The following is a 27,992-nucleotide window of genomic DNA, read 5'->3' on the forward strand; positions in this document are numbered from 1 at the left end:
CAAGGTCTGATAGCTTTGCCTGGGTGAGGCCCTGAAGTCACAGCTGCATCACAATGTCTGAATGTCCCAGCAGCAGGGAAAGGCCCACAGTACCCAGATGGGACCACAACACCTTGCAAAGGGGGAGGGGGAGGAGGAGCACTGTGGCCTCCCTCAGAGACACCAGTAAGTTCCATTTTCCACCAACTTCACGATTTGGTTCAAGGGAGGGGGCCTCTCCCTGATGGAGTGCAAGTTGTGCTTCAGCCCTTCATTATTTCGGGCTCTTGGGTTTGGCGTGGGTGTCTCCACTGCTTAACTTAAGTCTCTTGGATTTTTTTTTTTTAATGAGGAAAGGGACATGTTCAAGCAAGATCTACTGATCCTGAATAAACACACTTGGGACCTGCCACAGATGCCTAGACTGTCACCAGAGAGCACACAAACCTTGAGGAAAGACCAGAGCTGCCTGCCCTGCTGTTTCCAGAGCCCTGAGCCAGGTGAGATTGGTGAACTGGTTTCTTCTGGGCAACAGTCAATGGCTTTGTGCTGTCTGCTTGCCTCACCCTGTTGTGAAGAAAAATTCCCGTCTAAATGGAAAAGGAGCCAGGCCTTGCTTCTTCTCTGTGCCCTGGTTTATTTTCCGGCAGGAAGCCCCATGACTCCCATGAGCAGCTCGTGACATGCACAAAATTTTCCTGACCAGAAACCGGACTTACACAACTTTGGGTATTTTGTTTGTTTATTGGTGGTGGGTGGGTGGTAAGGTAGGTGTGTGTGTGTGTGTGTGTGTGTGTGTGTGTGTGTGTGTGTGTGTGTGTGTGTGTGTTTTGGATGAGTCTCTCTATGTAGTCCTGGATAACCTGAAACTCGCTGTGTAGCTCAGGTTGTGCTTGAACCCAGAGAGATCCTTATGTCTGCGTATGTGCATCTGTGTGAGAGTATGTGTATCACATGTACCTGTGGAGGTCAGAAGAGGTCACCAGCCTCCCTGGGAGTACACATGGCTGTGAGCTGTCAGTGTGGGCCCTCAGAGCATCTTAACTGCTGAGACTTCTCTTCAGTCCCAGGAGGAAATATTTTAGGATCAGTTGTGCCATGAGATCACTGAAACAATGGAACCCAAGGCATTAGAATTGCCCCAGGAGTCTGATGCTGGGGAAGGAAAGGCTGAAGTCTGGAGCTATACAGAGAGGGAGCTTGTCTCCCAGAGACCTCACACAGTTCTGAAAACTTGTCAGACCACCTTGCAGGAGAGACTGGAGCTAAGACAGTGATGGGTCAGTGATGGGCAGGACCACACCCTAACCAGGACTCTCAGCTCTGCACTCCTCCTGCCCTCTGTTTGAAGCCCGAGTCTCATGTCCAAACCCTGAAGAGGGACTTGGGGGCAAATGGACCTCTTTTCCCTCTTCTCAATATGGTCATATTGAATAAATCTTTTTCTGCTTTTCGAAATTGGTTTTTAAGATGATATACTGGGGAGAAGTGGCTGAGCTGGTGGCCCAGGCTTTTGCCATGAGATATGTTAACATATCCAGTGTGCACAGTTTCCTGAGCCCTGAGCCTGTCTAGCTGTGCAGACACAGCAACTCCTGTGCCCTTACATGCAGAAAAGCAGGTTGCCCATCCCCACCACCACCATACACACAGTGCTCTCCTCAGGAAGGCCTAGCATCGTCCGTACCACAGGGTCTGTCTCAGTTCGTCACAGCAGAGATTTCAGAGATGATGTTTCTTTAGTGTTGAAACTGTAGCAAACCAGGCAGACTCACAGTAATGTTCATGCCACCCAGACAGGAGTGGTTCCTTGTGACCAATTCATGGCCTAAGCACTCCAAATGACACTTTCTGTAAATGCTTCCCTTGATTTAGAGGGAGCAATGGAAGCAGGTAGAGTCGCAAAGCCACAGCCCAGGAGAGGCTCAGGCTGTGAGTCTGCAGGATACCTGGTTGCGCAGAGTGGTTTAAAACCCTCCATTCCTACACACACCTACAGAGTGGCTCTCTCACTCAGGCCAACCTCTCTAGGTACAGGGAGCTGTCCCACTGCTGGCACAGTACCCACTGAGATAAGGGATGCTGTGGTCTCCCCCTGCAGGTGTGTCCAGGTCACCACAGCACAATGGACAACACCCCCATCATCTGTGACTATGGCTCTGGCTTCAGTAAGGTGGGCTTTGCAGGAACTCGAGTCCCTCTGGCTGTCTTCCCCACCATCCTTGGGAAAATGAAAAATGCCGTGAGTAGCCCCCTGGCTTCATCCTCCAGCCTCCTGAGCTGCTGTGGTTGCTGTGTCTGTGATAGCTCCCAATGCTCTTAACTTCCATACTGACCGCTCCCTGTCAGATGACTCAAGTATGTGGCCTTAGGGACAGACTAGAGGGCACGAGCAGGCAGCTTCCATCCTGGTTTGTAGGTTATTCCATACCCTCCAGCACAGGCAGTTGTCTCTGGGTGCAGCTTCTCTTTATGTCTGGTACCTCTCCCTCTAGCAATCCCACCTGGGTCTCAACTGGAGTGACTGGCAGCCTTCTCCTCCCACTTCAAGGAGCCCTTCTCTGAGCTTGATTGGCAGTGCCTCTCCACACAGATAGTGACTCCTGCCTTCTCTGTCATTCTGGTAGCCACCAGCTTCCTTTGAAGTGCAGTGGCTCTCTCTCTATAAGGTCTTAATGTGGGCTGTACCTGAAGTCATCCCACAGCCCCACAGGGCGGGGAAAAGAAGCACACATTAACAGTACTGTCAGACTCTCGTTTATGGGTGTGTCCAGAGAACCCCAGTAGATGCCTGGCACACTGGAGAGTCCTGAATCTCCATAGACTCTTACTCAGATCTATGCAGCATGTGAGTTATAAACCACATACCCATGCGCAGTAATGGAGAGAGAGGCTGTGAGAGTGTGGCAGACTGTCATGGCAGAGGATGTTTGTCTAACCATGGCCCAGAGGGAATACTGTGCAGAGAGCAGTGTGGAGGCCAGCGGAGCTGGTTATGTGGAATGAAGCAGAGGGTCATAACCTGGGAAAAGTCAGTTCACTATGAAGAGCATAACATTGAACATTCAGACTGTCTCCTCCCCTCCTGTTCAGGCTTGCCTTCCATTAGCCAGATTCCCTGTTGGCCTTGCCCCAGCCCTGGGCAGCAGGAGTGACTCCTATGTACAGGATAGTCTGCTTCCTTTTCTTCAGGTGAGAGACTCAGCTGTCCTCTAGGCACCATGACACTGATCTCTGTCCAGGGCTGCTGACTAGCAGTGAAGGCGGTGGGGTGTTTGGTGGGAGGCCTAGAGGGGACAGAGAGGCTGAACGAGGACAATTCTTTCCATTGCAGTCCTGGCTCGCAGACCACCAGGCCAGTAAATGGCTTCAAAGCTGGTTTTGGTCAGGCTTCATACCTGACCCCTACACTCACTCAACCACACCCTGAAAAGCATCTGAGGAGGCACAGCATTGGCAAATGCCTTGTCCCCCCTAGTCTGTCTGTCTGTCTGTCTGTCTGTCCTCACTCCACATGTTCCCAGCATTACATGGGGTCCACAGGGCACTGAGGGAAGTGTTCCCACTCGACAGAGAAGGGGGTGGGAGCTTGGAGAGGTGAGCAGCTCACCTGATGTCTTGACTGGTGGCTCTCAGATCAAGGCCAGAGCTATAGAAAGGGCAAGATGGCTGGGGATTTAGCTCAGTGGTAGAGTGCTTACCTAGGAAGCGCAAGGCCCTGGGTTCGGTCCCCAGCTCTGAAAAAAAGAACCAAAAAAAAAAAAAAAAAAAGAAAGGGCAAGATGACTGAGAACAGGCTCTGGGCAGTGGGGCTGACTGCCTTGAGCACAGGCCTGTACTGCAGCATGCCTGCAACATCACTGGGATGTTCCACTGCAGCAAGGTAGTATTGCACCATGCTCTATGTGTCGTGCACCACCGTAGCACTGCCATGCCACAGCATGGTTCTGCCTCACAGCTGCACTGTGGCACTGCACCTGTGCAGCCCAACATCGCTGTGTTGCTCCCATTGCAGCAAGATATCATTGTACCATGTAGCATGCACCACTGCAGTATAGTTCCACCACATAACTGCATGATAATAGATGGTACCTTGCACCCATGCAGCACTGCCCAGCCCTATGACTGTCCTGTCACACTTGCACCTTGTCCCCAACCTCCTTGTTCCTCTTCTCTATTGCAGAAGTATCCCATGCACACTGTTTCTATCTAACTTAAGCATTAGCTTGTCCTGGAGACCCGATCTCCTCTGATGAGTGTAACTCAGGGTACCTCCATGGTCTCAAGTGAGTTAGTCTTCCACACAGAATGGAGCACCCACTTACCCTGTTTCCTTCTTTCTGTGCTCAGACATGGGCATACCGTGGTAGCTCTTCAGTCTTTGTCTTTTCTGGGCTCCCTGCTCCTTCTCATCCAGCTAGCCCTGCTAAATCTTAACAGCTTTGATCCTAATGTCTGTTTTTGTTTGCTTTGGTGGAATGAGGTGGATGCCTGGCCCCTTTTACAGCATGGAAAGTTCAATCCACCTGAAACCCAGGAGCCAGCTCATGCTGCAGGCCCTTTTCCAGCGAGCCTTCCCTCTGATAGTTTCTGTTGGCCTCCATTTCCACACCTGCAATGTGAATGTCCTTCCTCACAGTGACCCTGTGCAGCCTGGGACCTTGAAGGCACTTGCTCCGTTTGCTAGTAACCACTGCTGAAACTGTGCATGGTTGGAGAGCCTTAATGTGCAGCTTCCCACGGCCTCAGGCCACTGGCTCATGTCCACACAGGAAAGCCATGTATAGTGGGTGGGTAAGCCCAGTCCCAGACTGCCATTCTCAGGGGCTGTCCTGTCCTGCCTGTGTTTTTCAGACCCTGCTAGAGAGGTTGGAAGAAGAAGACTGGTTTATTGGAGCTGAGGTCCAGAATAATCGACCAAAGCTGAACATACACTACCCCATCTTCCGGGGAGCTATCACCAATTGGGACAATGTACAGAAGGTGAGCTATACCCTCGGGGCAGGGAGGCAGTTGTGCCACAGCTACTGGCCTTGGCACTGATAAATGGTGGGGTTTTTGTTGTTGTTGTTTTTGGTTTTTTTTTTCTGGAGCTGGGGACCGAACCCAGGGCCTTGTGTTTGCTAGGCAAGCGCTCTACCACTGAACTAAACCCCCAACCCTGTTTTTGGTTTTTTTAGTGGTGGTGGGGGGGAGGTGCTGCTTTATTTATTGAATTCTTATATATACCACCCTTCCAACCCTTATTTTACCCTAATCCCTTTCAATTCCATAACACTATGTAGGAGAGAGAGGAGATTAGAGGGGAGAGGGAGCATAGATCTCTTTAGACAACTTCTTGCTGTTTAGGGACATGGAGTTCCTTGGGTCAAGGCGAATCTTTGTAGTCAGGACAGCTCCAATTTCTTCTAGTCTCTTGCTCATGACTGCTTGACAAACCCACAGCACCAGTAACCAGCGGCAGCTGCCTCCTCAGAGCACATGCTGGCCCCTACTGGGGCTCTGGCATTTATACCCTTTCAAAAAAAGTTCCAAGCACTCCAAATGTCACTTGCAGAAACCATCTGCAGCAGACAAAACCATACCCCTGCTAGAGCACGAGGCAAATCATAATCACCTGCTGTGAAGCAGCCTCTCATCCCCACACCTGGGATTAAAACAAAAACATTCACACGGCACAACTGGGCATTTCAAGAAACCAAATTTCTTGCTACAGGAGGGACTGCTGTTTGGGCCTAGCTCTGTTGCTGCACTCCATACCTCAGGGGTCCAAGTCAGGAGACCTCAGTTCTAGTCCAGCATCCTCTGCTTACTGCCCACACCACCAGGACACAAGGCATGGCCTCTGGGACTATCAAGACAAGGATGCCTTGTCTATAAGATAATAGGATGGTTCCTATGCTATCACATCTGGGAGGGAATGATGGATAAGTAGTTTTTAGCCTCAAGGAAGTAACACACGTGTGTGACCAGCCATCAGTGACACCTGCACTTAAGGATGTGTTGCTTGTGATCTGAACCCTGAGGCAGCCATGATGAAGCTCCACAACTGCAGATTTAAGCCTCAGACATCGGTTGTCTTGTAGCCCTCAAGGTCAAGGTGTTGGTGGTACAGGACTGTTGCTTAGGGCTGTGAGGGAGAGCCTGAGTCAGGCTGCTCCCTGGTTTCTGGAAGCCTTGCTGACAATCTTTGGGGGTTCTACCGCTTGTAGAGCATTACTTCAGCCTCCGCTCTCATCTCTGCAGGACATGTTTCCCTGTGTGTGGTTCAGCTTTCCCCCTTTTAGCAGTGTAGTTAGAGACACACCAGTCCAGTATAAGCTTCTGGGAACCCAATCGTGGTCCTCTGCAAGAGTACTCTTAACCACTGAGTCATCCAGCCCAAGGCAAGGCCATTAAAGCTGAGCTGTGTGGGGGTATTCATTTGCCATCCCAGCTCCAAAGTGGCAGAAGCAGGAGAATCAGGAGTTCAAGGCCAGCCTAGACTATTAAGCCCTGTGTCAAAACAAAAAGGTAACCAAATTAAAATGAGCCTTCTACAGTGGATCCAAATTCATGTGACTGTGGCCCAAGAAAAGATCAGGACAAAGATCTACAGAACATGACCATGTGAGAATATGAAGGAGAGACAGGCCTCCAGAGGAGCCAACGGTGACTTCTCCATCTCAGATCTCCAGAGGAGGTGTGAAGGCCAACCTGATCTCAAGGTTCTAAGGACACACAAAAGTTCACCCTGTGGGAACCAATGAGTTTACTGGTCTGACTTACACAACATAGGGGAGGGGGTTACTGAATGGAGAATAGGGGACCCCAAAACAGACACATTAGAATGTCTTCAGTCAGCATGGATGATGGCTTCCCCACTGTATTAGTCAGGGTTCTCTAGAGTAACAGAACTTAATGAATCTATCTATCTATCTATCTATCTATCTATCTATCTATCTATCTATCTATTATCTAGAAAGGGAATTAGAATGACTTACAGGCTGTGGTCTGGCAATGATGACTGCCTATGAAGAGAAGGTTCAAGAATCCAGTAGTTGTTCAGTCCATGAGGCTGAATGTCTCAGCTGGTCTTCAGAATATGCTGGAATCCTGAAGATGTCGACTCTAATGCCAGTGAAGGAATGGACTTGATAGTGAGAGCAAGAGCAAGCAGGCCAGAGCAAAAACTTCCTTCTTCCATGTTCTTTATCTAGGTCACCAGCAGAAGGTGTGGTCCAGATTAGAGGTGTGTCATCTCACCTCAAAAGATCTGGAACAAAGGTGGAGCTTAGTTCAAATGGTCTAAGCAAAACTTCCTCATGGTTGTGCACAGCCGTTTTGGGGTTTGAGTTAATTCTGGATATAGTTGAGATGACAAGCAAGAATAGCCATCACCTGGAGCTGTGTTCCTAGCCATCCTAGCCCCGTCAGAAACCATAAGGCCACATGCAATTAGGGCAGAATGTTGAATAAGTGTCTGGGAGGGGGCTGGAGAGATGGCTCAGTGGTTAAGAGCGCTGGCTGCTCTTCCAGAGGTTCTGAGTTCAATTCCCAGCATCCAATGGTAGCTCTCACAACCATCTATAGGGGTATCTGATGCCCTCTTCAGGCAGGCGGGTGTATATGCAGCAGAGCACTCATACATTAAATAAATAATATTTTAAAAATGGCTGAGAGGAGTGGTTATACATTTTGACAAGAATACAATGACCCTGCCTGTCCTCTTCTGGGAGGGATGTCAACAGGTTACAGGCTGGTCCTGAGATTTGCAGGCAGGCATCACCTGTCTAGTGAAGATGATGGCTCAGAGGCTAGCGCCTTACAGCAGGAATAAACAGCTAGCCTCCCTGGCAACCCTGTCATCTGAGGCTCCCACTCCTCAGTGTGGTGGGTGGTCTCTTCCATTTAAAAGATGAGGTTGCAAATTTGTAATATGTAACTTGTTAAATTATCCAGTATTTATACCACTAATACACGAGACCCATAAACTGAGGCAAAAATCCCGCTAGTTCAGTGAGGTAACTTTATTTTCTGAACTATATACAAAATATCTATTTTCAAGCCTGATCCTATAATAAACTGCTAGCTCTGTAGAAATCTCTTTTTCTGTGTGTCATCCCATCTGGCTAGTCTATCTTTCTCTTGAGCTCTTTCAAACCCATGAGGGCTCCTTAGCTCTCTTTCCTAGAATCCTGTTCTACCTGAATCCTGCTAGATGCTTCTGTTGTTCCTGCAAGTGCAGGGAAAATCCCTGTCTCTTACCTGGAGCTCCTTCCCGAAAGGCTTTTCCAAGCCAAGAGAGACAGAGCCTATCAAAGGTCCAATTGCTTATCAAAGAACTCTCTAACTCCTCCCCTATATCCTTGGTAGGCTGAACCTTGTCACCTTCATGATGGGTGGCTCTGAGCCAAGTCAGTAGGAACCATTTCACCTTTACAGTTGGGTAACACAAGGTCATCCAGCTAATTTTGCCTCAGGTCATAGAGCAAAGACTAGAAGACCTCTTCCGATGGACTTGCCTTAAAGTAAGGAATATATATATATATATATATATATATATATATATATATATATATATATATATATATATATACCAGAGGAGGGCATCAGATCTCATTACAGATGGTTGTGGTTGCTAGGACTTGAGTTCAGGACCTCTGGGAAGAACAGTCAGTGTTCTTAACCACTGAGCCATCTTCCGTTCTTTACCATTCTTTCTATGGAGGTTTTTAGAGTCACACACAACCTGCATCTCCACAGGACACACCTAACTGCACCTGACAAACGCACTATCTCTCTAAGCTTGTATATGTTGCCGACAATTAGGTTTACTACGTATAATACATAGCCTGTAACAGAGGCTCACTACGGTCACCTCGATGGTCTCGAGTAGGCACATATGTGGCAACTTCCATCATTGCTGGGCTTTCTCTGTGACACCCAAACCACCTGAATTTCTACCTCACCCCTGAATTTTGGTGTATGCATATGTCACCTGTAAGACCCTAGAGACCCTTTAGACAGCGCTGGGCCTGTCGACCCCTGCCAGCCCCATTCTATAACTTCAGACCTGGTGTATCGTCAGAAGCTGGATCACAATTCATCTTTCCTTGATGGTGAGCCAGAGGTGCTAGTTACATTTCAGCCATCCCTTAGAATTACAGAGTCTTGTCCAGGGCTGTTCCAGACATCCAGATCCCTGGATTACCGTGTGCAGTAGCAGTCCTTGCAGGATACCAACCAAATCCTTTCATGTGTTCCACGTTCTCTCTTGATAGGCTACAAAATCTCAGTGTTGTCACCACACCAACTGCTATGTACCGAATTGCTTAAAGAATAGTGACAGGAAATCTGAGTATTTTTTTTTTCTGCAGGCACAGCTTCAACTTGCTACATAGTTTAAAACGGCCTTGAACTTTTGACCCTGTTGGACCTATGGGGTGGGATCCATAAAGTTACAGCATGGAACACTTCTCATGTGGGAGGTTTATTTAGGGAGATTGGGAGGGATTCAGAAGCTGCTTCTGAGTAGAGAGAAGAGAAAGGGGGGAGGGGAGGAATAACGGGACTCCAGAGTCCTGGCTGTTTAACTGCTGTCCAGGATCTGCTGGGCTATCTGTGGCTAGGAAAATGCAGGCCCAGTTGAAGCGGTCTGCAAGGGTAAACCAGAGCATCTGTGGGTTGCTTCTCTGGAGCTGTCCTGGGTGCAGATTTTGAATAAACACCTGGTTTTAGCAGGATTCTGGAAACTCATACTGGTATTAGAGACAGAAGATAAAGTTAAATAGGTTCAGGAGAAAAAGATTTTTCTTAGGTGTTCACTTGAAACTTTTAGGCTCATGGTTTTGGTAGTTGAGGGGAGGGAGTCCCAGGGGAGGGAATTTCCAAAACTAGAGAAAAGAGAAGAAATCCCACATTCTAGGATAGGCAATAGGTGAGAAAATTAGGCTGTTGGTTGACAGGGGTACTTATCCAGAGTCCATTTGACCCATGGGAGGTGGATCTGAGTGGATTTTCTGAAGCTTACAAGAATCTTTTTTAAGTTTAAAAAAAAAAAAAGAGATAGATTTTAGACATGTTAAATTGTAGTTTGGGGCTGGAGAGATGGCTCAGTGGTTAAGAGCACTGACTGCTCTTCTGGAGGTTCTGAGTTCAAATCCCAGCCACCACATGGTGGTTCACAGCCATCTATAATGGGATCCAATGCCCTCTTCTGGTGCGTCTGAAGACAGCTACAGTGTACTTCTATATAATAAATAAATCTTTAAAATTACTATGAATTGTAGTCTGTACTGAAATCCATATTTTAGAAAAGGGTAGTAGATACCATATTTGTGTCTTAGTAATGGCTTAGTAAACAATTTTTTGTTAAAAGCAGAAGCACTCCTTACGGTGAGCTCAGGAAAGACAGAAATCTTCCCTGAAGCAGAAGGGACAAGAGGGGCTTCTTTCCTCCATCCAGAAGGCTGGATGTATATAAATTTAGCACAGTAATAAACACCTGTAAGTCTGTAGTTAAAAGACAACCAAAGGAAACCTAAAATCTTGAACTGTTAACTATGATAGTGGATCGAATGGTGGAAGACTTTACCAGAGGTAGCCTTCAGAACTCCGTTGGTCAACGTTAGAACTCTGAACTTTCAAAGTCCTAATGCACCAGTGAGGGGAGGAAATCAGAAGCAGTTTGTATTATTCTGTACACCTTGACTCACCATAGCACTAGGCTTTGTATCATTTGTATTTATCATTTGTATTTATCAACCTTAAAACGCCTTGTAAACCCAAAATGCTCTCTCAGATCCTCATACCTCACATAAACTTTATATTTTCCCCATGTAATCATCGACTGTGAAGCACAGGTAGGTGGTGGATCACTGGGGGCCGTCACTGGACAGGGAGTTGAAGGTTCGCACCTACTAAGCATATCTGTTAAATATGTCTTTCCTTATCTGCTGGTGAACATAAAACCAGAGGCTAAGTAAGTTTTTAAAGATTTGCTATATATAAGGACACTGTAGTTGTCTTCAGACGCACCAGAAGAGGGCATCAGATCTCATTATGGATGGCTGTGAACCACCATGTGGTTGCTGGGATTTGAACTCAGGACCTCCGGAAGAGCAGCCAGTGCTCTTAACCACTGAGCCATCTCACCAGCCTCCACTAAATAAGGTTTAATCTTGTAATTAACTGCATTGGTTATTTGCATGACTTCAAATATATTTCTAAGCACATTAAAGGATATAACCTTTTATAAGGTTATTGAATTAGCTTTCATGAGACTAGGGCTGTTATAGTAGCTTTTGACATTAGAACTTGCAAGAGGGCAAGCGGTGTGTGGGTCCACTAGGGCAGGCTGAGGGCTTGAGGGTATGGACAAAGTCGCACTTCCCATGAGGAAGGAAAGAGTCACAGGCAAGGTAACTAGAACTAGAACAAGTAGGACTAGAACTAGTTGGTACAAGCTGGAGAGCCAGGTGGTTCTAAGGCTAGTCAGCGACCAGCAAAGTGCTTCAGCAGACACGGCTCATCTAATACCTGGATTTATGAGAGAGAAAAAGGAACTGTGCCAGTAAAACAGTGAAGCTTTGCCTGAGGCAAAAGGTCTGTGGGGAGGGTTGGCAAGAAGGGCCAGCTATAATACTAATGGCAGTGACCGGGGGTTCATACGTTCCCAAGAACACTAGAGGGGTGCCAGATGCTCAATGGCCACTCCCTCAGATCCAGAATAGCCATGCCCTGTAACAACAGGTAGGCACTGAGGGATGCTGGTCCACTTTGATGTGTTAAATAGACCCATCAGCTATTTGTCCAAAATTGGAGACCTGACTGATACATGATGGATAACAGATAGATGGTAGTGTGAGAGACTGATGATGGACACAGAGACAGATGCAGACAAGACGAGAAAACAGATAAATAGTAGACAATAAACAGGTAGCAAGATGAACAGCTAGGTGTGCCAAGTATAGTTGGTAGATTTTACACACACGCGCGCGCGCACACACACACACACACACACACACAGAGAGAGAGAGAGAGAGAGAGAGAGAGAGAGAGAGAGAGAGAGAGATTATTTAGATGGCTAATAGATGTATCAGATACTTAGATAGGTGATGGGTACAGCTCACCTGCCATTCTCTCTCCTGCAGGTTTGGCATTACTCCTTCTACCACTACCTTCGCATTGCCCCTGAGCAGCACCCTATCTTGGTAACAGATCCACCATTAACCACCAAGGAAGCTAGATCCAAAATGACTCAGGTAATGGGTCCTGGAGCCCTGCAAGGCAGGGAGGGAGATTCCGGCTCTGTCCTTAAAAGTTCTTTGTTTCTGCTCTGGGCCTCATTCTGCTTCTTCCTGCCATGATGGAGTTGTTGCTGGACTGATGGAGTTTAAGGGTGAACCCCAATCTGTGAGCGCTCGAACCAGAGCACAGAGGACAGAGTCCACCTTAGGCTGCAGTGGCTGCAGGAAGCTGTGCCCCACCCCAACTGCCAAAGTCCTCATCCCAAGGCTCAGCTTCTCCTAAAGAGGCAAGTGAATGAATCAGGTGGCCAAGGTGGTCCATCTGGCTAGCAGTGTGGAGCTCCCACATGCAGGCACAGGGCCAAGGCACGATCTCCACGTCTTAGAGGACACTTAGATCTGAAAACAGCAGTTCTACCTATCATGGTGCAGGCACGAGCTCACATCAAACAGCCCCAAACACCTTCTCTCTCTCTCTCTCTCTCTCTCTCTCTCTCTCTCTCTCTCTCTCTCTCCCTCTCCCTTCTCTCTCTCTCTCTCTCTCTCTCTCTCTCTCTCTCTCTCTCTCTCTCTCTCTCTCTCTCTCTCTCTCATACACACACACACACACCAGAGTAGATAATCAGAACATGGAAACGGCCACAGCCAGCTCCCCTGCAGCCTGGGCATGGCTGGCTTCACTCAAAAAGCATCCAAATGTCCATGATGGTCTCAGCAAACTAGATTGGAGTAAGAGGGGCGAGACAGCCCCAGCTCAGCTGCCTGTGGCACTCCTTACCTGTAGCAGACAATGGAGCAAGGGTGTGTGCTTGCCAAAGAGGAGGCCTATGAGGAACTGTGCAGGCAGGGGCTGAATAGCTGAGCCCAGCAGAATAAAGACACACAGGAAGGTTCAAGTCTAATCCAAGAGCAGAAAAGCAGACGACTGGCTCCTGTGATTGAGGTTTTTTTCCCCTCCAGTCTTCTCCTCCTCCTTGAACAAACCACTTGCTCTCCTCAGCCCCTGACTGAGTTTCACTTGTCTATATAGACTCTTACAGCTATACTCACAGCAAAGTGACTCCTATAGAAAGGTTCAAGCCCCCCTCTCTGGGACCATGCCTTCACACATGAAGGTGATCAGTAGTGATTTTTGGTGTAATTGTTACAAGTGTTAATCCTTCCATTTGACAGAAAGGAAAAAAACACCCACCCAACTTCACCATTTTGGGGCAAATTTAAAGCAAGCATTTATTAAATGTTACATACTTACCCAGAGATGGATTTTGCTCAGGACTATTCCTCTGCAATTTCCCAGCTGGAATGGCCTCAAACCATGCATTGCAGGTGCTTATAAGGATGATATAGGCCACCACCGTATTTTTGCATGAGGCTTCATTATTTCCCAAGAACTACAATTCACAACCTTCCAGGAAGTTAGCTGGTTTCTGGGCAGGTGGGACTTGCAGGTTAATTTGGGGAATTACACAAGGTGTGTGTGTGGAGTGTTCAAAATGCTGGTACAAGGCAAGAGCTTGAGCAAACTAGCCCTTTGACTGACAGTCAAACCCAAGCAGGAAGAGTGCCCTAGAGACCCTAATTAGGGAGTAAGACCGCTGTGCCCAGTGACAGGAAGATATGCCCAAAGGCATGCTGACAATCTGAACTCAGACTTTATCATAACACTAACCCCTTTTATCGGGCTGATACCTATCCAGCAGCCAGAGAGAGGCAGGGCGCCCAGTGGATCTCACCATTAAGTCCTGATCCGACCAGTCTTCCCACAATCCATGATTGAAGTACCTAGAGGGAGCCATGGAGCTAGTGTCCTAATTAGCATTAACTGTCAATTTGATACAGCCTAGAGTCACCTGAAAAAAAGTCTCAATTAATTGCCATTATCAGAGTAGCCTGTGGGTATGTATGTGGGAGATTGTCTTAATTGTTAATGGATGTGGGAGGGCCCAGCCACTGGGGGTAGGCAGCATCGTTCTTACAGGTGGTCCTGGGTTGTATAAGATCTAGAAAGCTACATTGAACAGGAGCCTTTGAGTGGGCCAGCAACACTGCTCCTCCCTGGTTCCTGCCCTGATGCGTGGCTCATCGTGAACTTCCCTCGGTGGTGAACCATGACCAGCAAGTATTCACCAATAAAACTGTTTCCTCCCCTAAGCTGCTTTGGTCAGAGTGTCTTTATCACAGCCACAGAATGAAGCTAGAACTTCACAGCAGAGCCAACTGGAGATGGTAGCTGCCCACCCCAGGCTTGGTCTCCCTGGATCCACAGCCTGCGGCAAGATATACTCACGAGCGCGGGGGCAGTGTGTGTCACCCGGCCAGCCAGCATGCCAATCTTCCTCCCCAGATCCTATTTGAAACCTTCAACTTCCCTGCCCTGTACCTGGCTAATCAAGGAGTCCTCTCCCTTTACGCTTCTGGCAGAACCTCTGGTGAGTGACCCTATGGGATCCCATCCTTCCCAGACACACACTGTCTAGTTCTTGGGGTTGGGGACACTCACCACAGCAATGCAGTATCTTCCTAAAAATATAAAAGGATAGGAGACGGATGGCCATATAGGTTAGTAGGTAAAGGAGCTTGCTGCCAAGTCTAATGACCCAAGTTCAAACCCCAGGACCCACATAGTAGAAGAGAACTGACTCCTGAAGATTGTCCTCTGACCCTCACATAAATACAGATGTGTGAGTGAACGCGCGCGCGCGCGCACACACACACACACACACACACACACACACACACACACACACACACACACACACGGAGGCACACATGCTTGAGGTGTTCATTTTAGAAAAGCAAAGCATACTCTTCCAGGCTCATAGTGATCCTCACTTCATAATAAGAGCCCTGAAGATGCAGAGTGGGGCAAATGCAAAACAGCTGGTGGGGATAAGTTAGCACAAAACTGTGCTCTTTGTTCTTGTTCTTTAAGATTTTTTATAGTATGTATCTGTATGGGTGTGTCTGTGCCCATTCGCCTCAGAAACCGGAGGCATGGATCTAACATGGATTCTAACAGGAGTTAGAAGCATTTGTGAAGCCTCTGTCAGGTCCTTTGCTTTTAACTGCTCTAGGCCCCAAACCGTAGTTTACATGGTCCCTGACTGCAGAAACACCACTGCCCTCTACTTCTCATAAGCTGGTTCTCCAGAGTTAAAATCTTCCCTGTCCCCTAGCACAGTCCCTCCCTAACTCCCCATCCTCTTGGGGCTCCAGATTCCCCTCCTCTTTCCAGATATTCAGGCTCAGTCACCTGACAGTCTGTAACTTTTCAATCTAAGATTAAATTAGCAGTTGCCAGCTGCTAGCTGAGGAAGACAGGGCCATGGTGCTTCCTTATCTGTGGTCCTCTGGTGAGCTCTAAACACCCTGTACTGAAAATGGACCATGATGACTTACATTTTACACATGCCCGGCTCTCGTTCTGACGCCTTCCTGTCTTTATCCGGTGGATACAGAATGCTGGACTCGTTTCTTTCTTAACTGATCTCTTAAGGAATACTGAATGAAATTAAGAGCATTAATGAGGTCTGACACGTGGGCGTGCTGTCAAAACGATCACAGCCACACCCAAGAATCCCGTTTCGCCACCTTGCCCCTCCCACTCACTGCATTTTCTATTGTTAGTAGATGGAGCTGGGCAGTCAACCCGCGGGCGCTGCTGGCTTTTCATCCTGTTCACTACGTGCAGGTCTCCGGCATCTGGTTGACTGATCAATCGATAGCTCACTTGCTCTTCTTGCTGAGCCATGGTAGTGTGGTTCCACGTCAGGAATGTGCCAAACTTTTGTCTACTTATCTGTGAATGGCCCTTTGGGGTGTTTCAGACTTGGAGGGTTATGGTAAAGCTGCTATGAACATTTACAAGTCTCTTCCTGTAGCATGTGGAACAGCGCTGTGGCCCTCTGTGGCTCTTCCACAGTGCTGCTGTGTAACCCTTCTATTGTTGTGACAACATGCTAGACAGAAGCAGCTTAAGGAGGGGAGGGAGGGTTTGGCTCACAGTTTGAAGGCCCTGTCCATCTCTGCAGGGAAGGCATGGTAGGAGGAGCGGACAGCTGGCCACATGGCAGAGAGAGATGAACACTGGTGCTCTGCTCACTTTTTTCTCTGTATTCAGCCAGGACCCCAGCCCGTGGGATGGTGCCACTAATATTCAGGGTGGGTCCTACCTCCTCAATGAACCCAACCTGGAAGCTTCATCACAGACATGGATCGTGTCAAGTTGACAATATTAACTATCCCAAATGCCAGCTCTTGGGTTGGCCAATATTCTTATTGTGGTCATTCTCATGGATGTTCAGTAGGGTCCCCTGCTTTTAATTTGTGCTACCTTCATGGCCAAGGGCACTGAGCACATCCTCCTGTGTTTACTGGCTGTCCATGTCCACTTCAGCGATAGAGTGACTTTCAGGTGTTTTACCAGATTCTCGTGAGTTCACCTGTGTGTTTCAACATCTCTTTCCAGTCATGCTCGGAGGCCTTTAATCAGATCGACTTGTGCAAAGCAGTGCTCCTACCCAGGTTCTACTTCTCCTGCCGACCGGCTTTTCAAGAGCAGGTTTTCATTTCTACAGGGTCCCGTGTATCAGTGTTTCTATGTTTGGTGCCACACCCAAAAAATCATTTACTGGACCCAAAGTTTTTCTGATTTCTTCTAGACACTTACAGAGTTTAGTTTAACAGTTCTACGGTCCATTTTGGTTGTTCCATTGTTTGGATTATTAATGTATCCCATAAGATAGGGACGTGTTGCTAGTTCTGTGGTGTTTATTGAAAAGATCCCTCTTAGCTATGGACAATGGAGGGGTGCTAAGGCAGGGAGGGTCACTCTCTTTGGGAAGCCAACACACACACACAAAACCCACAGCTCTCACCTTAAAGGAATAAGAGGTAGGTTCTTGTGGAGCCATTTTTAGTGACAATGGCCAGGAGCATAGGTTACCCCAACTTCCATCTATGTTAAGTAGGGTTATAGATCAAAGAAAGTCAAACAAGTTAAAACACCGTGGTGGGTACATCAGAGAAGCAGCTACAGTGAGATGAGGGATGCTTTTCTAGATGCTATTGGATGGCATTCTTTGAATATTCTACCTGATGGAATTCTTTGGGTTGTTGGGAGCTAGTGGATCTGCTAAAGTAATAGATTTCAAATTGTTTTAATCTATAAGTCACAGGACTTTAGTCCCAACACAGAGGTGGGCAAGGAAAGACTAATCCAGGGCTTAAAGTCAGCGGATAGAAGGTAGTCTCTGGGCCTGCAACCTTCCAGTGTCTCCATAGTAATGAAGTTCTAATCATCCTCATCGGACACAGCTTTCCAGACATTCTCAGTCACAGGGGATATGGCTGCTAGTAGGTCTCCAGTCCCTCCATGCATGCCCTACACCCATGGGCCCATGTGTAGCACTAACTGGACTCATGGTTATCCATAACAAAAACAATGTGGATGACATGACATTGGAAATAAGGAGAGGGTGAGCTACTAGGAGAACCAGAGATAGCTAATAAGAGAGATGATAGAAACACATTGTGTAAATACACATTTCCAAAGAATACATAAAAATATTAAGAAAAGAAAGTAGGGGGCTGGAAAGAGGGCTCAACACTTGAGAGCACAGGCTGCTCTGTCAAAAGACCTCGGTTCAATTCCCAGCACCCTCACGGAAGCTCATAACCATCTGTAATGGCAGTTCTAGAGGATCTGAGTCCCTCTTCCAGTCCAGCCTCCAAGGAAAGGCACCAAGCAAGCGTGTGGTGCGCACGCGTGTGCACACACACACACACACACACACACACACACACACGGGAATGCACAGGCAAAACACTTATACACACAAGAGAAAAATAAATAGACCTTTAAAAAGAAAAAGAAAAACAACAACAACAACAAAAAACAGAAGAGACTTATTCGGGACCAGGGACAGAGATAATAGGACAGGAGGAACTGGAAGATAGCAAGACCAAGCTAGCAAGTACAGAATTGTCTCAGTGAAGCCTGTTATTTTGTACCATTATTAAATGCCAAATCAATCAATCAACCAATCAATCACATTTATTCCCTTTCCTTCCTTGAAAAGCCTATGTGCTTTTTGAAGATGAACTTGCCATGTACACCGGCTGACTTCTGAGCCCAAGGCTTGTTCCATCAATTTTTTATTTTTCTGATTCTAGGCCAATACCAAATGGTCTTGATACCATTGCACACACTGAGTCTTTCAATGAGGTGAAGTGTGTCCTACCCTCTGGATGGCCTGATTTGGAGATGTGGGCTCTGCTAGGTCTTCAGTATTCCTGCATAGAGTGTAGAATCAGGTAGTCAGTTTCTAAAATCAACTGAAACCAAAAACCAATGAAACAAAAACCCTTAGATCCACACCCTTATAAAAACCCTCAGCACCACACCCCTCCCTATAAAACCCTCAGTACCACACCCCTCCCTATAAAACCCTCAGCACCACACCCCTCCCTATAAAACCCTCAGCACCACACCCCTCCCTATAAAAACCCTCAGCACCACTCCCCTACAAAATCCTCAGCACCACACCCCTCCCTACAAAACCCTCAGCACCACACCCCTACAAAAGCCCTCAACACCACACCCCTCCCGACAAAACCCTCAGCACCACTCCCCTATAAAACCCTCAGCACCACACCCCTCCCTATAAAACCCTCAGCTCTTCACCCCCTACAAAATCCTCAGCACCATACCCCTCCCTACAAAACCCTCAATGCCACACCCTTTGGGTTCTGCTTGGGGCCATGTTGAAAGTATGGCCAACTTTGAAAAGAGCCAGAATCTTACAGGCCTCTAGAAGACCGTGGCAAGTCTGAGAGGTCTCTGGGTCCCTCTTGGCATTGTGATGGGACCTTGGATATCCAGACCATGTCTGTCTATTATCAGACTAAGTGTCTCACAAGCTCTAATGCTGTTGAAAGGGACACTATTTGTTATGGTTTGAGTGTGAAATGTCCCCGGCAGGCTTGAGTTCCTGTGCCACTGTCAGCTGATGGGGTTTGGGCAGTGACTAGATCCCATGGGCTCTGATTGCTGATACAGTCATAATCCCACAGTGGCTAGGAGGTGATGGGTGCTAAAAACAGGGTCTGGGTGGAGGGTGTAGGTCATAGTGGCATGCTCTTACAGGGTCTGTCTGTCCCCTGCTTTTGTTTCCTCTATTTCTTGTCTGCCATTTACGAGAGCATCTGCTTTAGCCTGTGCTCCTGCCATGCGCTAAGCCTCTTGACAGTGGGGCCAGCTGCAAGGACCATCAGCCAAAACTCCTCCCTCCTTTTAAATCATTTCTCTCCAGTAATTGTCACAGGATGGAAAGCCTAATGCGTTTTGATAAAAAGTGAATGTGTCTGCAGGTATATGCGAGCATGTGCATATTTCTATCTGTGTGTGTTTGTGTCCTTGTACATGTGAAGGATAGCGGTTGATATGGAAAGTCTTCCTCAGTAGCTCTCTGCCTTGTTTTACTTTTAAAAGACTGTCTTGGCTCACTAGACCTAGAGAAGAACTCTAAGTTTTGACCAGACAGGCCGGCCAATTCACCCCAGGGGCCAACTTGTCTCTGTCCTCCATTCCCAGCCACCCAGGATTAGGGTTACAGACGATGTGCCCATCCTCAGCATTTGCAGGGATGCCGTGGATCTGAACTCAGATTCTTAAGCACATGCTGCAGCTCTGACCAACTTTAACATCTCTTCTTTCCTGATTGCGCATTGCTATTGCACAGACAGTTGGCACATATATATTCTTTGTTTTGTTCTACTTTCCAGACAGGGTTTCTCTGTGTAGCACAGGCTATCCTGGAACTTGTTTTGTTGGGAAGGTTGCCCTGGAACTCAGAGCTCCATCTGCCTCCGCCTCTAAGTGCTGGGATTAAAGTCGTGTGCCACCACTGCCTGGCAAATGTATATTCTTTAACAAGTTAAATTACATTAATTTATTTATTGTGTGTGTGCTATAGTGTAAGTGTGACGATCAGAGGACAACTTTTGGGAGTTCATTCTCTCCTAATATGATGTACATTACAGGAATTGAACCCAGTTTATCAGGCTTGGTGGCAAGTGCCTTAACCTGTCTAAGGGATCCAGCCAGCACCATGGCAAATATATATATATATATATATATTTTTTTTTATTTTTTATTTTTTGGTTCTTTTTTTCGGAGCTGGGGACCGAACCCAGGGCCTTGCGCTTCCTAGGTAAGCGCTCTACGGCAAATATATTTTTGACAAACAACATTTACTTTATTATTTCCAAACCAGATGGGCTTTTTTTTGTTTGTGTTTGTTTTTTTAATTATTTCATTCTTTTCTATTGACTGCCTCGGCCTCGCTGTTCTAAGTGGAGGCTATGAGGATACAAATTCCCTGATTTTTCCTCCAATTTTAGATGAAGGTCATTCAGCCTTACAATGTTAAGCTGTGGGTTTCATATTTTCTTCACCAATTCAAGTAAGTTCTCATGTGTTCTTGTCTACTGAGAATGTCTTCTTTTCGTCGGGACTAAATATATTGGGTTTTATCAAAATGTAATTTATGCAAAGCAATAATTTGACGATTTGCTACAACGGAGAATCAGTCAGGGAGAGTCCCAGTGAGGGGTTGTCTACCTTAGGTTCACCTGTGGGTGTGTCTGTGGAGGTTATCTTAAGTTAACCGATAGGGGAGACCCAGCCCACTGTAGGTGGTACCATTCCCTAGGCAAGATGTCCCAAACTGTGTGAATGGGGAGTTGAAACTGAGCACAAGGAAGCAAGTGAATATGCATGCATTTGTTTCTCTCTGGTTTTGACTGTGGATGTGCTCTGACTAGCTGTTTGAAGTTCTTGCCTTAACCTCCCCCACCACCACCACCATGGCAGACTACTACCTGGAATTGTGAACTGAAATAAACCTTTTTCTTTTAAGCTGTTTACATCAGGGTGGGGTTTTTTTTTTAATTACAGCAACAGAAAGGAAGCTAGAACATGTATTTATTGGCATAATCATATAACTTCTTTCCTCCTCTTTAAGATGATGAATTAATATTGATTTTGAGTTGTGGAACAAAGGCCGTTTAATTTTTTAAAAACCCACGCTGTTGAAATCAATTTGCCAAAATCTCACTTTGGAGTTTTGTGTCTGTGGCCGAGTGACAGTGGCCTACTTGTGTTCTTCCATGTTTCAGGGACCATAGTGTGTGGGTGCATGACGGCCAAGGTCTTGGAAATAGACTGCCGTGTTCAGCTGTTGTAGCTGAGAGGGGACTAACTCTCTGTCCTCTGTCACAGCTAGAATGGGAAGCCCCTGGACTTAACCTGCTTAATTGAAATGTGTAGTTCTTGATCTCCAGGCTCAACAAGGAAAAGGAGAGAACCACCCAGACCCCAGTCAGCCCCAGAAGATACAGTGTCACATGCAGTAGGCCCCTCGCCAGGCACCCCTTAGCATGTCACAGCCTCTCTGAACTAGCAAGCCCGGAGCCCTTGCTAATTAATGCACACACCTCTGCCACCATGTTCATGCTTCCCCAATGCAGGGGCACCTCCCAGAGAGTTCCAGTGCCCACCCAAGCATGGGCAGCACTTTTTCTCTTATCTCTTTGGAAGCTATTGGTAAAATTGCATGTTTGGCTTAGCAAGAAAACCTACAAAGCTGGTGGTCAGCTGTCATTTCAGTCCATGTCCTTTGGGAAGAAGCTGGCTCCTTGGCCCCTTTCCCCTCACCAAGGCATGCTGTGTACCCCACATCATAATGACAGTGTGTTCTCTTACACAGGAACAACTATTGAATCTGGAGACGGGATGACCTACTTTGTGCCCATCGCTAACGGCTATCCTTTGCACCTGTCAACCACCAAGGTGGACACAGCTGGCCAAGACCTGACTGTGTATCTCATGAAACTGCTGTCAGACAATGGGAATATGTTAGAAACCACAGGTAGGAAACAACTATTCTCAGACACATAAACCTGGGTTGTGTATAAGGTCCTTCACTTTCAGTGAGTAGGTGCATAGGTATATTCGGAGACTAAAGGGCTGACTCAAGTGTCAGCCTCAAGAATGCCATCCACCTCTTTTGATACAGGGTTTCCTGTTGGCTTGGAACTTGCCTTTGAGGATAATGTATGATTATTCTATTGCAGAGGAGAGTTGACCAGTACCCCATAAGCAACAAGGGCCTTAGGTCTTTGACTAGGGCTTAGACAGGGTAATGCTTGTCCCCTTTGTGCCCAGTTCCTGGGCTAGATACAATATGCACATACAATATTCCCCTAGCTTATACAATATGCCCAACACTGGTTCCCAATAGGCCATTGGCCTTTCTGGTCTTAGACAAGGAGCCCTAAAAGACAACAGCGATTAGAATGATGGCAAGAACTGATCAGGTTGCCACTCTTTTTCTTTTCTTTTCTTTTCTTTTTTTTTTTTCGGAACTGGGGACCGAACCCAGGGCCTTGTGCTTGCTAGGCAAGCGCTCTACCACTGAGCTAAATCCCCAAGCCCCACTCTTAGAGTGTGAACATGCTGAACAAGAGTTCTTCCAAGACACTCCCAAATGCTGATTCTGCTCATCCTTGTAGATGAAGAAAGTGGACGTTTAAAAAGGATCACAACAACCAAAAAGAAAAAAGAAAAAGAAAGAAAAAGAGAGAGAAAGGGCAAAACACAAAAAAGGCAAAAATGCAGAATAATTTGCTCAAATCCAAGTAAACAGCAGAGGTGGGATGTGATCTAGAATTGCTTTACCAATACCCAAACCAGGTGAAGGAGGAAACATTAGGATACAACAGAGTCCCTGAAGCCAGGGACAGAGAAGGGAGAAACAGATAGTGTCAAGATGGGAGGAAGGAGCAGAGGACCCTCCAGGCCTTGGAAGGAGATGGAAGAGACACGGACAGGAGGCTAGGTTAGGCCAGGAGTAGCAACACATACATGGAATCATGGCACTTGAGGGTGGAGGCAGGAGGATTGGTGTTCAAGGACATTTTCAGCCACAAGTGTGTTGGAGGTCATGAGCCCCTATTTCAGAAGAGGAAGAGAGGAGGAGAGGAGAAGTGGGTGATTGACATAAAAGGAAGTGGGGAGAATGGGGAAGAGGAGAAAAAGCAAGGACGAGAGGAGGAGGAAGAGAAAGGGGGAGGGAGAAGAAATAGGAAGGAAATGAGGAAGGAGAGTTGGAGGACAACTTAGAGGAGGAGTTGGAGGAGGAAGGAGATCTGAAGGAGATGAGTTGAAGGAGGAAGTAGAGGAGGAAGAGGTGGAGGACAGTGGTTTTCAAGTGGAAGTGGCAGCTGGCAGTGTGCAGGGCAGGTGGCGCCAGTAGGTGAGCAGTGTAGGGAAGTCCCTTTCATTCAAAGCTCCATGGTAACAACAGATACTATCTCAAAAGACACATCTGACCTCCAAACCTTTTGTCGGACACCTAGAAAGGAAAGGGGCATCACTTGCCACGGTTTTCTAAGCAAGGGTCCTTACCAGATGTGGTCAGTCCTCCAGAGAACCCGCAGGCATAGGGTGTTCCAAAAATACCCAGGTAATGAATGCGAATTGGATTTTCTTGGCCCCACAAACACCATACATGGCAGGGTTATGCTGAAGAGACCCAGCTCTGTGCCTCTTGTGGAGAGGGGCTACTTCCCCATGCTCCTAGTCCTTCTAAAGCCTGGCCCATAGCCTGGCCAAGACCCTGCTGGAGGGGTTACATGGACACGGTGGCTGCCTAAGAAAGGGCCATCTCCCCATGTCTGCTCCCCCAAGCAGCACCCTACATTCCCCTGCTTCTTGGTCTTCCTTGCCCTGCAGCTGACCTTGAGCATGTCCGAGACCTGAAAGAAAAATGCTGCTATGTGGCGCTAGACTACGACATGGAGATGTCAAAAACTTCAGAATCCTCCTTCCTGAAGAAATTCACATTACCAGATGGCAAGGAAATCAGTCTAGGGCAGGAGACTTTCATGTGCCCAGAGGTGCTCTTCAACCCCAGCCTCGTGGGTGAGTCCAGGGTGAGGGGACAGTGGTTCAATGGACAGTCAGAAGGAAGGCGTGGTAGTGTGTTGGCAAGCATTCTGCTTCAGGATTCTCCTGCTCTAAAGTTTCCCTGGTACTGGCTGCTACTCTCTGAGCTGCCTCCTACACTCCTGTTACTTTGCTGACCCCTTGACTTCTCCCTGGAAGTCTTAGTCTGATTGCAGATGGGATAGAGGGCAACCACAGAACTCTCTTCCATGGCATGCTATTTATAACTCTGCCACTGTACAGGATACTTTGAAATGGAACAGTAAAGCCAGTTAAGGCAGAAGCTCAAGGCACAGACGTTTGTGAAAGCTTTAAGCATCTGAATGGCCTGTGGGTTATTATTATTATTATTATTATTATTATTATTATTATTACTATTATTATTACTTCTACTATCATCATCATCATCATCATTATCATTATTGGTGGGCAGGGTTTCTTTGTGTAGCCTTGGCAGCTTGAAACTCACTCTTTAGATCTTTAGACCAGGCCGGCCTCAAATTCAGAGATCAACAGGCCTCTCTGCCTCCTGAGTGCTAGAATTAAAGGCATGTGCTACCACTGCCCTGCTCCAGAGGGTTCTAATGACTGTTGGCTTGACTACTGTGTTCGTTGATCTTATGGCTGTGAAAAAAAAAATACCTGGCAAAAGCAACCTAAGAAAAGAAGTTTGACTGATAGTTCAAGGTTATTGTCTATCAGGAATGTGAGGCGGTTGGCCACACTGCATCCACAGGTGGGATGAATGCTGGTGCTCAGTTCCCTTTCTCCTTTATACTATGTCCAGGATCCCCAGTTCATGGTGTCGCTCACATTCAGAGTCAGTCTTCCCTTGTTAATTAACTCAATCTAGAAACTCAGACATGCCTAGAGGCTTATCTCCATGGTGATTCTAGATCCTTCATGCAGGCAGTATTAGCTCTCAGAGTCACCCTCTCTCTGGAACAGTGAGTGATTGATCAGCCAGACAGTGGTGCACACTGGGATGCAGAAGCAAAAGGATGGCCATGAGTTCCCAGTCAGCCTGGACTACACAGTGAGCCATTGTTCCAACAAAAAGGAAGTGATGGGTCGTGAAATCCCCATGGAAAGGGACAGTCACGGAAAGCCAACATTTCCTACGATCTAAGTCTTCAAGCTCTTTGTGCCGTATGTGGACACACTCTGTGGTTAGCGGGGCTTAGCTCTCTATTCTACGCTAAATAGTACAAAGTGTGAAGTCTTTCTCTGCTTTTGGCTTTTGAGATAGGTTCTTGCTATGTAGCCCAGGCTAGTCTGGAACTCATTATATAAGCCCAGGCTTCTCTTAAACTTGAGGCAATCTGCCTGCCCTAGTTTCTCAAGACGTGAGATTGTAAGCATGGTAGACCACACAGTTTTTGAAGGTATAATGAATGCCAGTGTGAAGAAGTCATTAAACCCTCTGCCAGGCACACCCAAGGCACTTCTTTTTGTTAGTTCTTTAGCCCTTAGCCCAGGGTCACCATGGGTGCTGATTGGCATGCATCCAGACACATGAATTATAGCTACAAGATACACTAATCGTTCAAGGATGGTGTTTGTTGCTTGCTTATGGGACACCTGAGAAGTGAAAGCAGTTGCTTAGTGGCACCTTCCAAGGCTGAGTCGGGACATTGCCCTGCCAACACTCACAAAACAGAAGACGTCAACCTCGTGTGAGACACTGAAGGTCAATTCTTGTCAGTATCAGTGCTGGGGGGTCTCTCCAGAATCTGGAATCCTCCCCAAAATACTAAAAAACGGGGAGCTTCTGATCCCAAAGCACTCTTGTGCATTTCCCTCAGGGAAAAACTACCCAGGGATCGACATGCAAGCCCAGCAGAGCATCACGTCCTGCGATAAATCCCACTGGAGGAATCTTTTCGGTTATATCATACTGTCTGGTGGAACCGGTACCTGTTCAGGCCTACGATTCCGGCTGCAGAGAGAGATAGCAAAGCTAGTCTCTCCAGAGCTTTCTGTGAAGGTATTGGCCCAAGCCTCACCGGGGCCCTTTAGGGGTTGACCCATGAGTAGCTCTAGAGTGGCTAAGGTCTAGGAATTACACCAATAATCAAAAGTGACAGAAGTCCCTGATATTTACATCAGAGAGACGGGGGAGAAAGAGGGAGGGGTAGGGGTATGGTAGGGGTAAGGGGAGAGAGAGAGAGAGAGAGAGAGAGAGAGAGAGAGAGAGAGAGAGGGAGGGAGGATGCGGGAGGATGGGTATATGATGGGTATATGGGAAGGGGCTGCAGCCTGCAGGGTGGGCAGTGGCAGAGCTGGGGTACTGAACATCTGATCAGAAAGTGGCATCAGGGATGGTGAGCTATGGGGGGGGGGGGCGGTCAAGCCGAGCATGTAGGCTCCTTTTGTATTTTACATGACCACGTGTGTATGCGTGTGAACACAGATGGCATGTCCAGCTTTATACATGGGTTCTAAAGATCTAACTCAGGCCCTTACACCTGAGCCTAGCTCCCTAGTCTTCTTCTGAAACAGATGCCATTATGTAGGCCTGGCTGTCCTGGAACTTGCTATGTTGATCAGCCTGTTCTAGATCTTCCTGCCTCTGACCCCTGAGTGTTAGAATCACAGGCATGTACCAGTGAGGCTCCCACACCTTTTAATTTAAAAACTTAATTTTCTACCATGAGGGTCCTAGGGGTGAACTGAAATTGTCAAACTCGGGCAGGCACATTTCCTGAATAGCTTTCTGATTAGTCCAGAGTGGAGTCTTGATGTGGGTTTTCTCCTCCCTCCAGGTAGTTACCTCTCCGTATGCCAAGTATGGTGCCTGGGTAGGCGCCTCCATCTTGTGTTCCCTCCCTATGTTCAAGGACATGTGGATCACAAATCATGAGTATTTGGAAATTGGCCCTTCTGTCATATGTAGAAGAACCTTCTAAGTGGTGGCTTTCAGGTTCCATCGCCTGGCCCAACATCATCATGCCCAGGCTGAGCCTCAGCCATACTGACCAGGGCATAATCAAGAAAAGCTCATAGCAAGGCCCCCTTTCTCCCGAAGGACAGTAAAAGTGTGTGACAAGGGCTGACTCCGCCTGGTGTCTGGGTGTCCCCTGTAGCATCCCAATGGAGCAGGTGCTGATTCTTCTGGTGTATTGGACAGGAGAAGTCAGCAGTGCTGCATAACAAGCAACCCCAGTTCCCAGTGCCACAAAGTGTGGTTTGCCAGTCGCCCTGCTGCCTGCACCCTGAATGACAGGTCATCACCCCCACTTGGGACCTTCTGGTATAGCAAACATCATGTGCAACATTGTCACTCATTGTGAGTCTCGTAGTGCCATTTTTGTGTTGCTATAACAGAATACTTGGGAATTTATAGAGAACAAGGGTTTATTTAGCTCACAGATTCAGGAACAGGACACTGGCCTCTGTGAAGGTCATGTTGCCTTATTAAAGCATGGTGCAGAGTGTTGTAGGCTGACTGTCCTTCCTCTCCTCCTCCTCTTGTCCTTCTTTGTTATTAGGAGCCATTGATTATTTGGGAATTTCACATCGTGCACTTCAGTCATACTCACTTCCTAGTCCTCTCATGTCCAACCTCCCTCTACCTTTGTGACTTCCCTACCCCCAAAAAAAGAAGAAAGAAAAACGTGGGGTGCCCATACACTCACCGGAGCATGGTCAACATCCCAGTGGCTGTCCCATTAAAGACAATAGAGTCCTTCTCTACCTGCACCCCCTGCCAGAAGCTGGCATCTGTGAAGAGCTGCACTTCAGCATCCCTGTCACGATTAAGAGTTCTCCTT

At 47.3% G+C, this 27,992-nt stretch overlaps 1 protein-coding gene and 1 long non-coding RNA gene across 15 annotated transcripts; one reads left to right on the plus strand and one right to left on the minus strand.

Moving 5' to 3' along the window:
• The first annotated feature begins 92 nt into the window (after positions 1 to 92).
• On the plus strand, positions 93 to 27,273 carry LOC102552318 (actin-like). 12 transcript variants are annotated; one of them, XM_087553656.1, is made up of 11 exons: positions 93 to 165; positions 332 to 479; positions 2,081 to 2,221; positions 3,073 to 3,171; positions 4,834 to 4,962; positions 12,114 to 12,224; positions 14,554 to 14,638; positions 21,980 to 22,141; positions 24,007 to 24,195; positions 26,025 to 26,206; positions 26,985 to 27,272. In XM_087553656.1, exons 3-11 carry the CDS (start codon positions 2,105 to 2,107, stop codon positions 27,126 to 27,128), a joined length of 1,218 nt encoding a protein of 405 aa, XP_087409782.1. In that variant the 5' UTR covers positions 93 to 165; positions 332 to 479; positions 2,081 to 2,104; the 3' UTR covers positions 27,129 to 27,272.
• On the minus strand, positions 4,851 to 15,769 carry LOC148007854 (uncharacterized). 3 transcript variants are annotated; one of them, XR_015647748.1, is made up of 5 exons: positions 15,609 to 15,709; positions 14,710 to 14,729; positions 13,943 to 14,059; positions 6,963 to 7,234; positions 4,851 to 6,474 (listed from the first exon to the last, which is right to left on the minus strand). It is a non-coding gene; the product is annotated as an uncharacterized LOC148007854 (long non-coding RNA). The 3 variants fall into 3 exon arrangements; XR_015647743.1 differs by lacking the exon at positions 13,943 to 14,059 and having other exon boundaries at positions 15,609 to 15,769; XR_015647737.1 differs by lacking the exons at positions 13,943 to 14,059; positions 14,710 to 14,729 and having other exon boundaries at positions 15,609 to 15,752.
• Positions 27,274 to 27,992: the final 719 nt, after the last annotated feature.

Source organism: Rattus norvegicus, chromosome 1 (assembly GCF_021556685.1).
Source record: "Rattus norvegicus strain SHRSP/BbbUtx chromosome 1, alternate assembly SHRSP_T2T, whole genome shotgun sequence".
Taxonomy (NCBI): domain Eukaryota; kingdom Metazoa; phylum Chordata; class Mammalia; order Rodentia; family Muridae; genus Rattus; species Rattus norvegicus.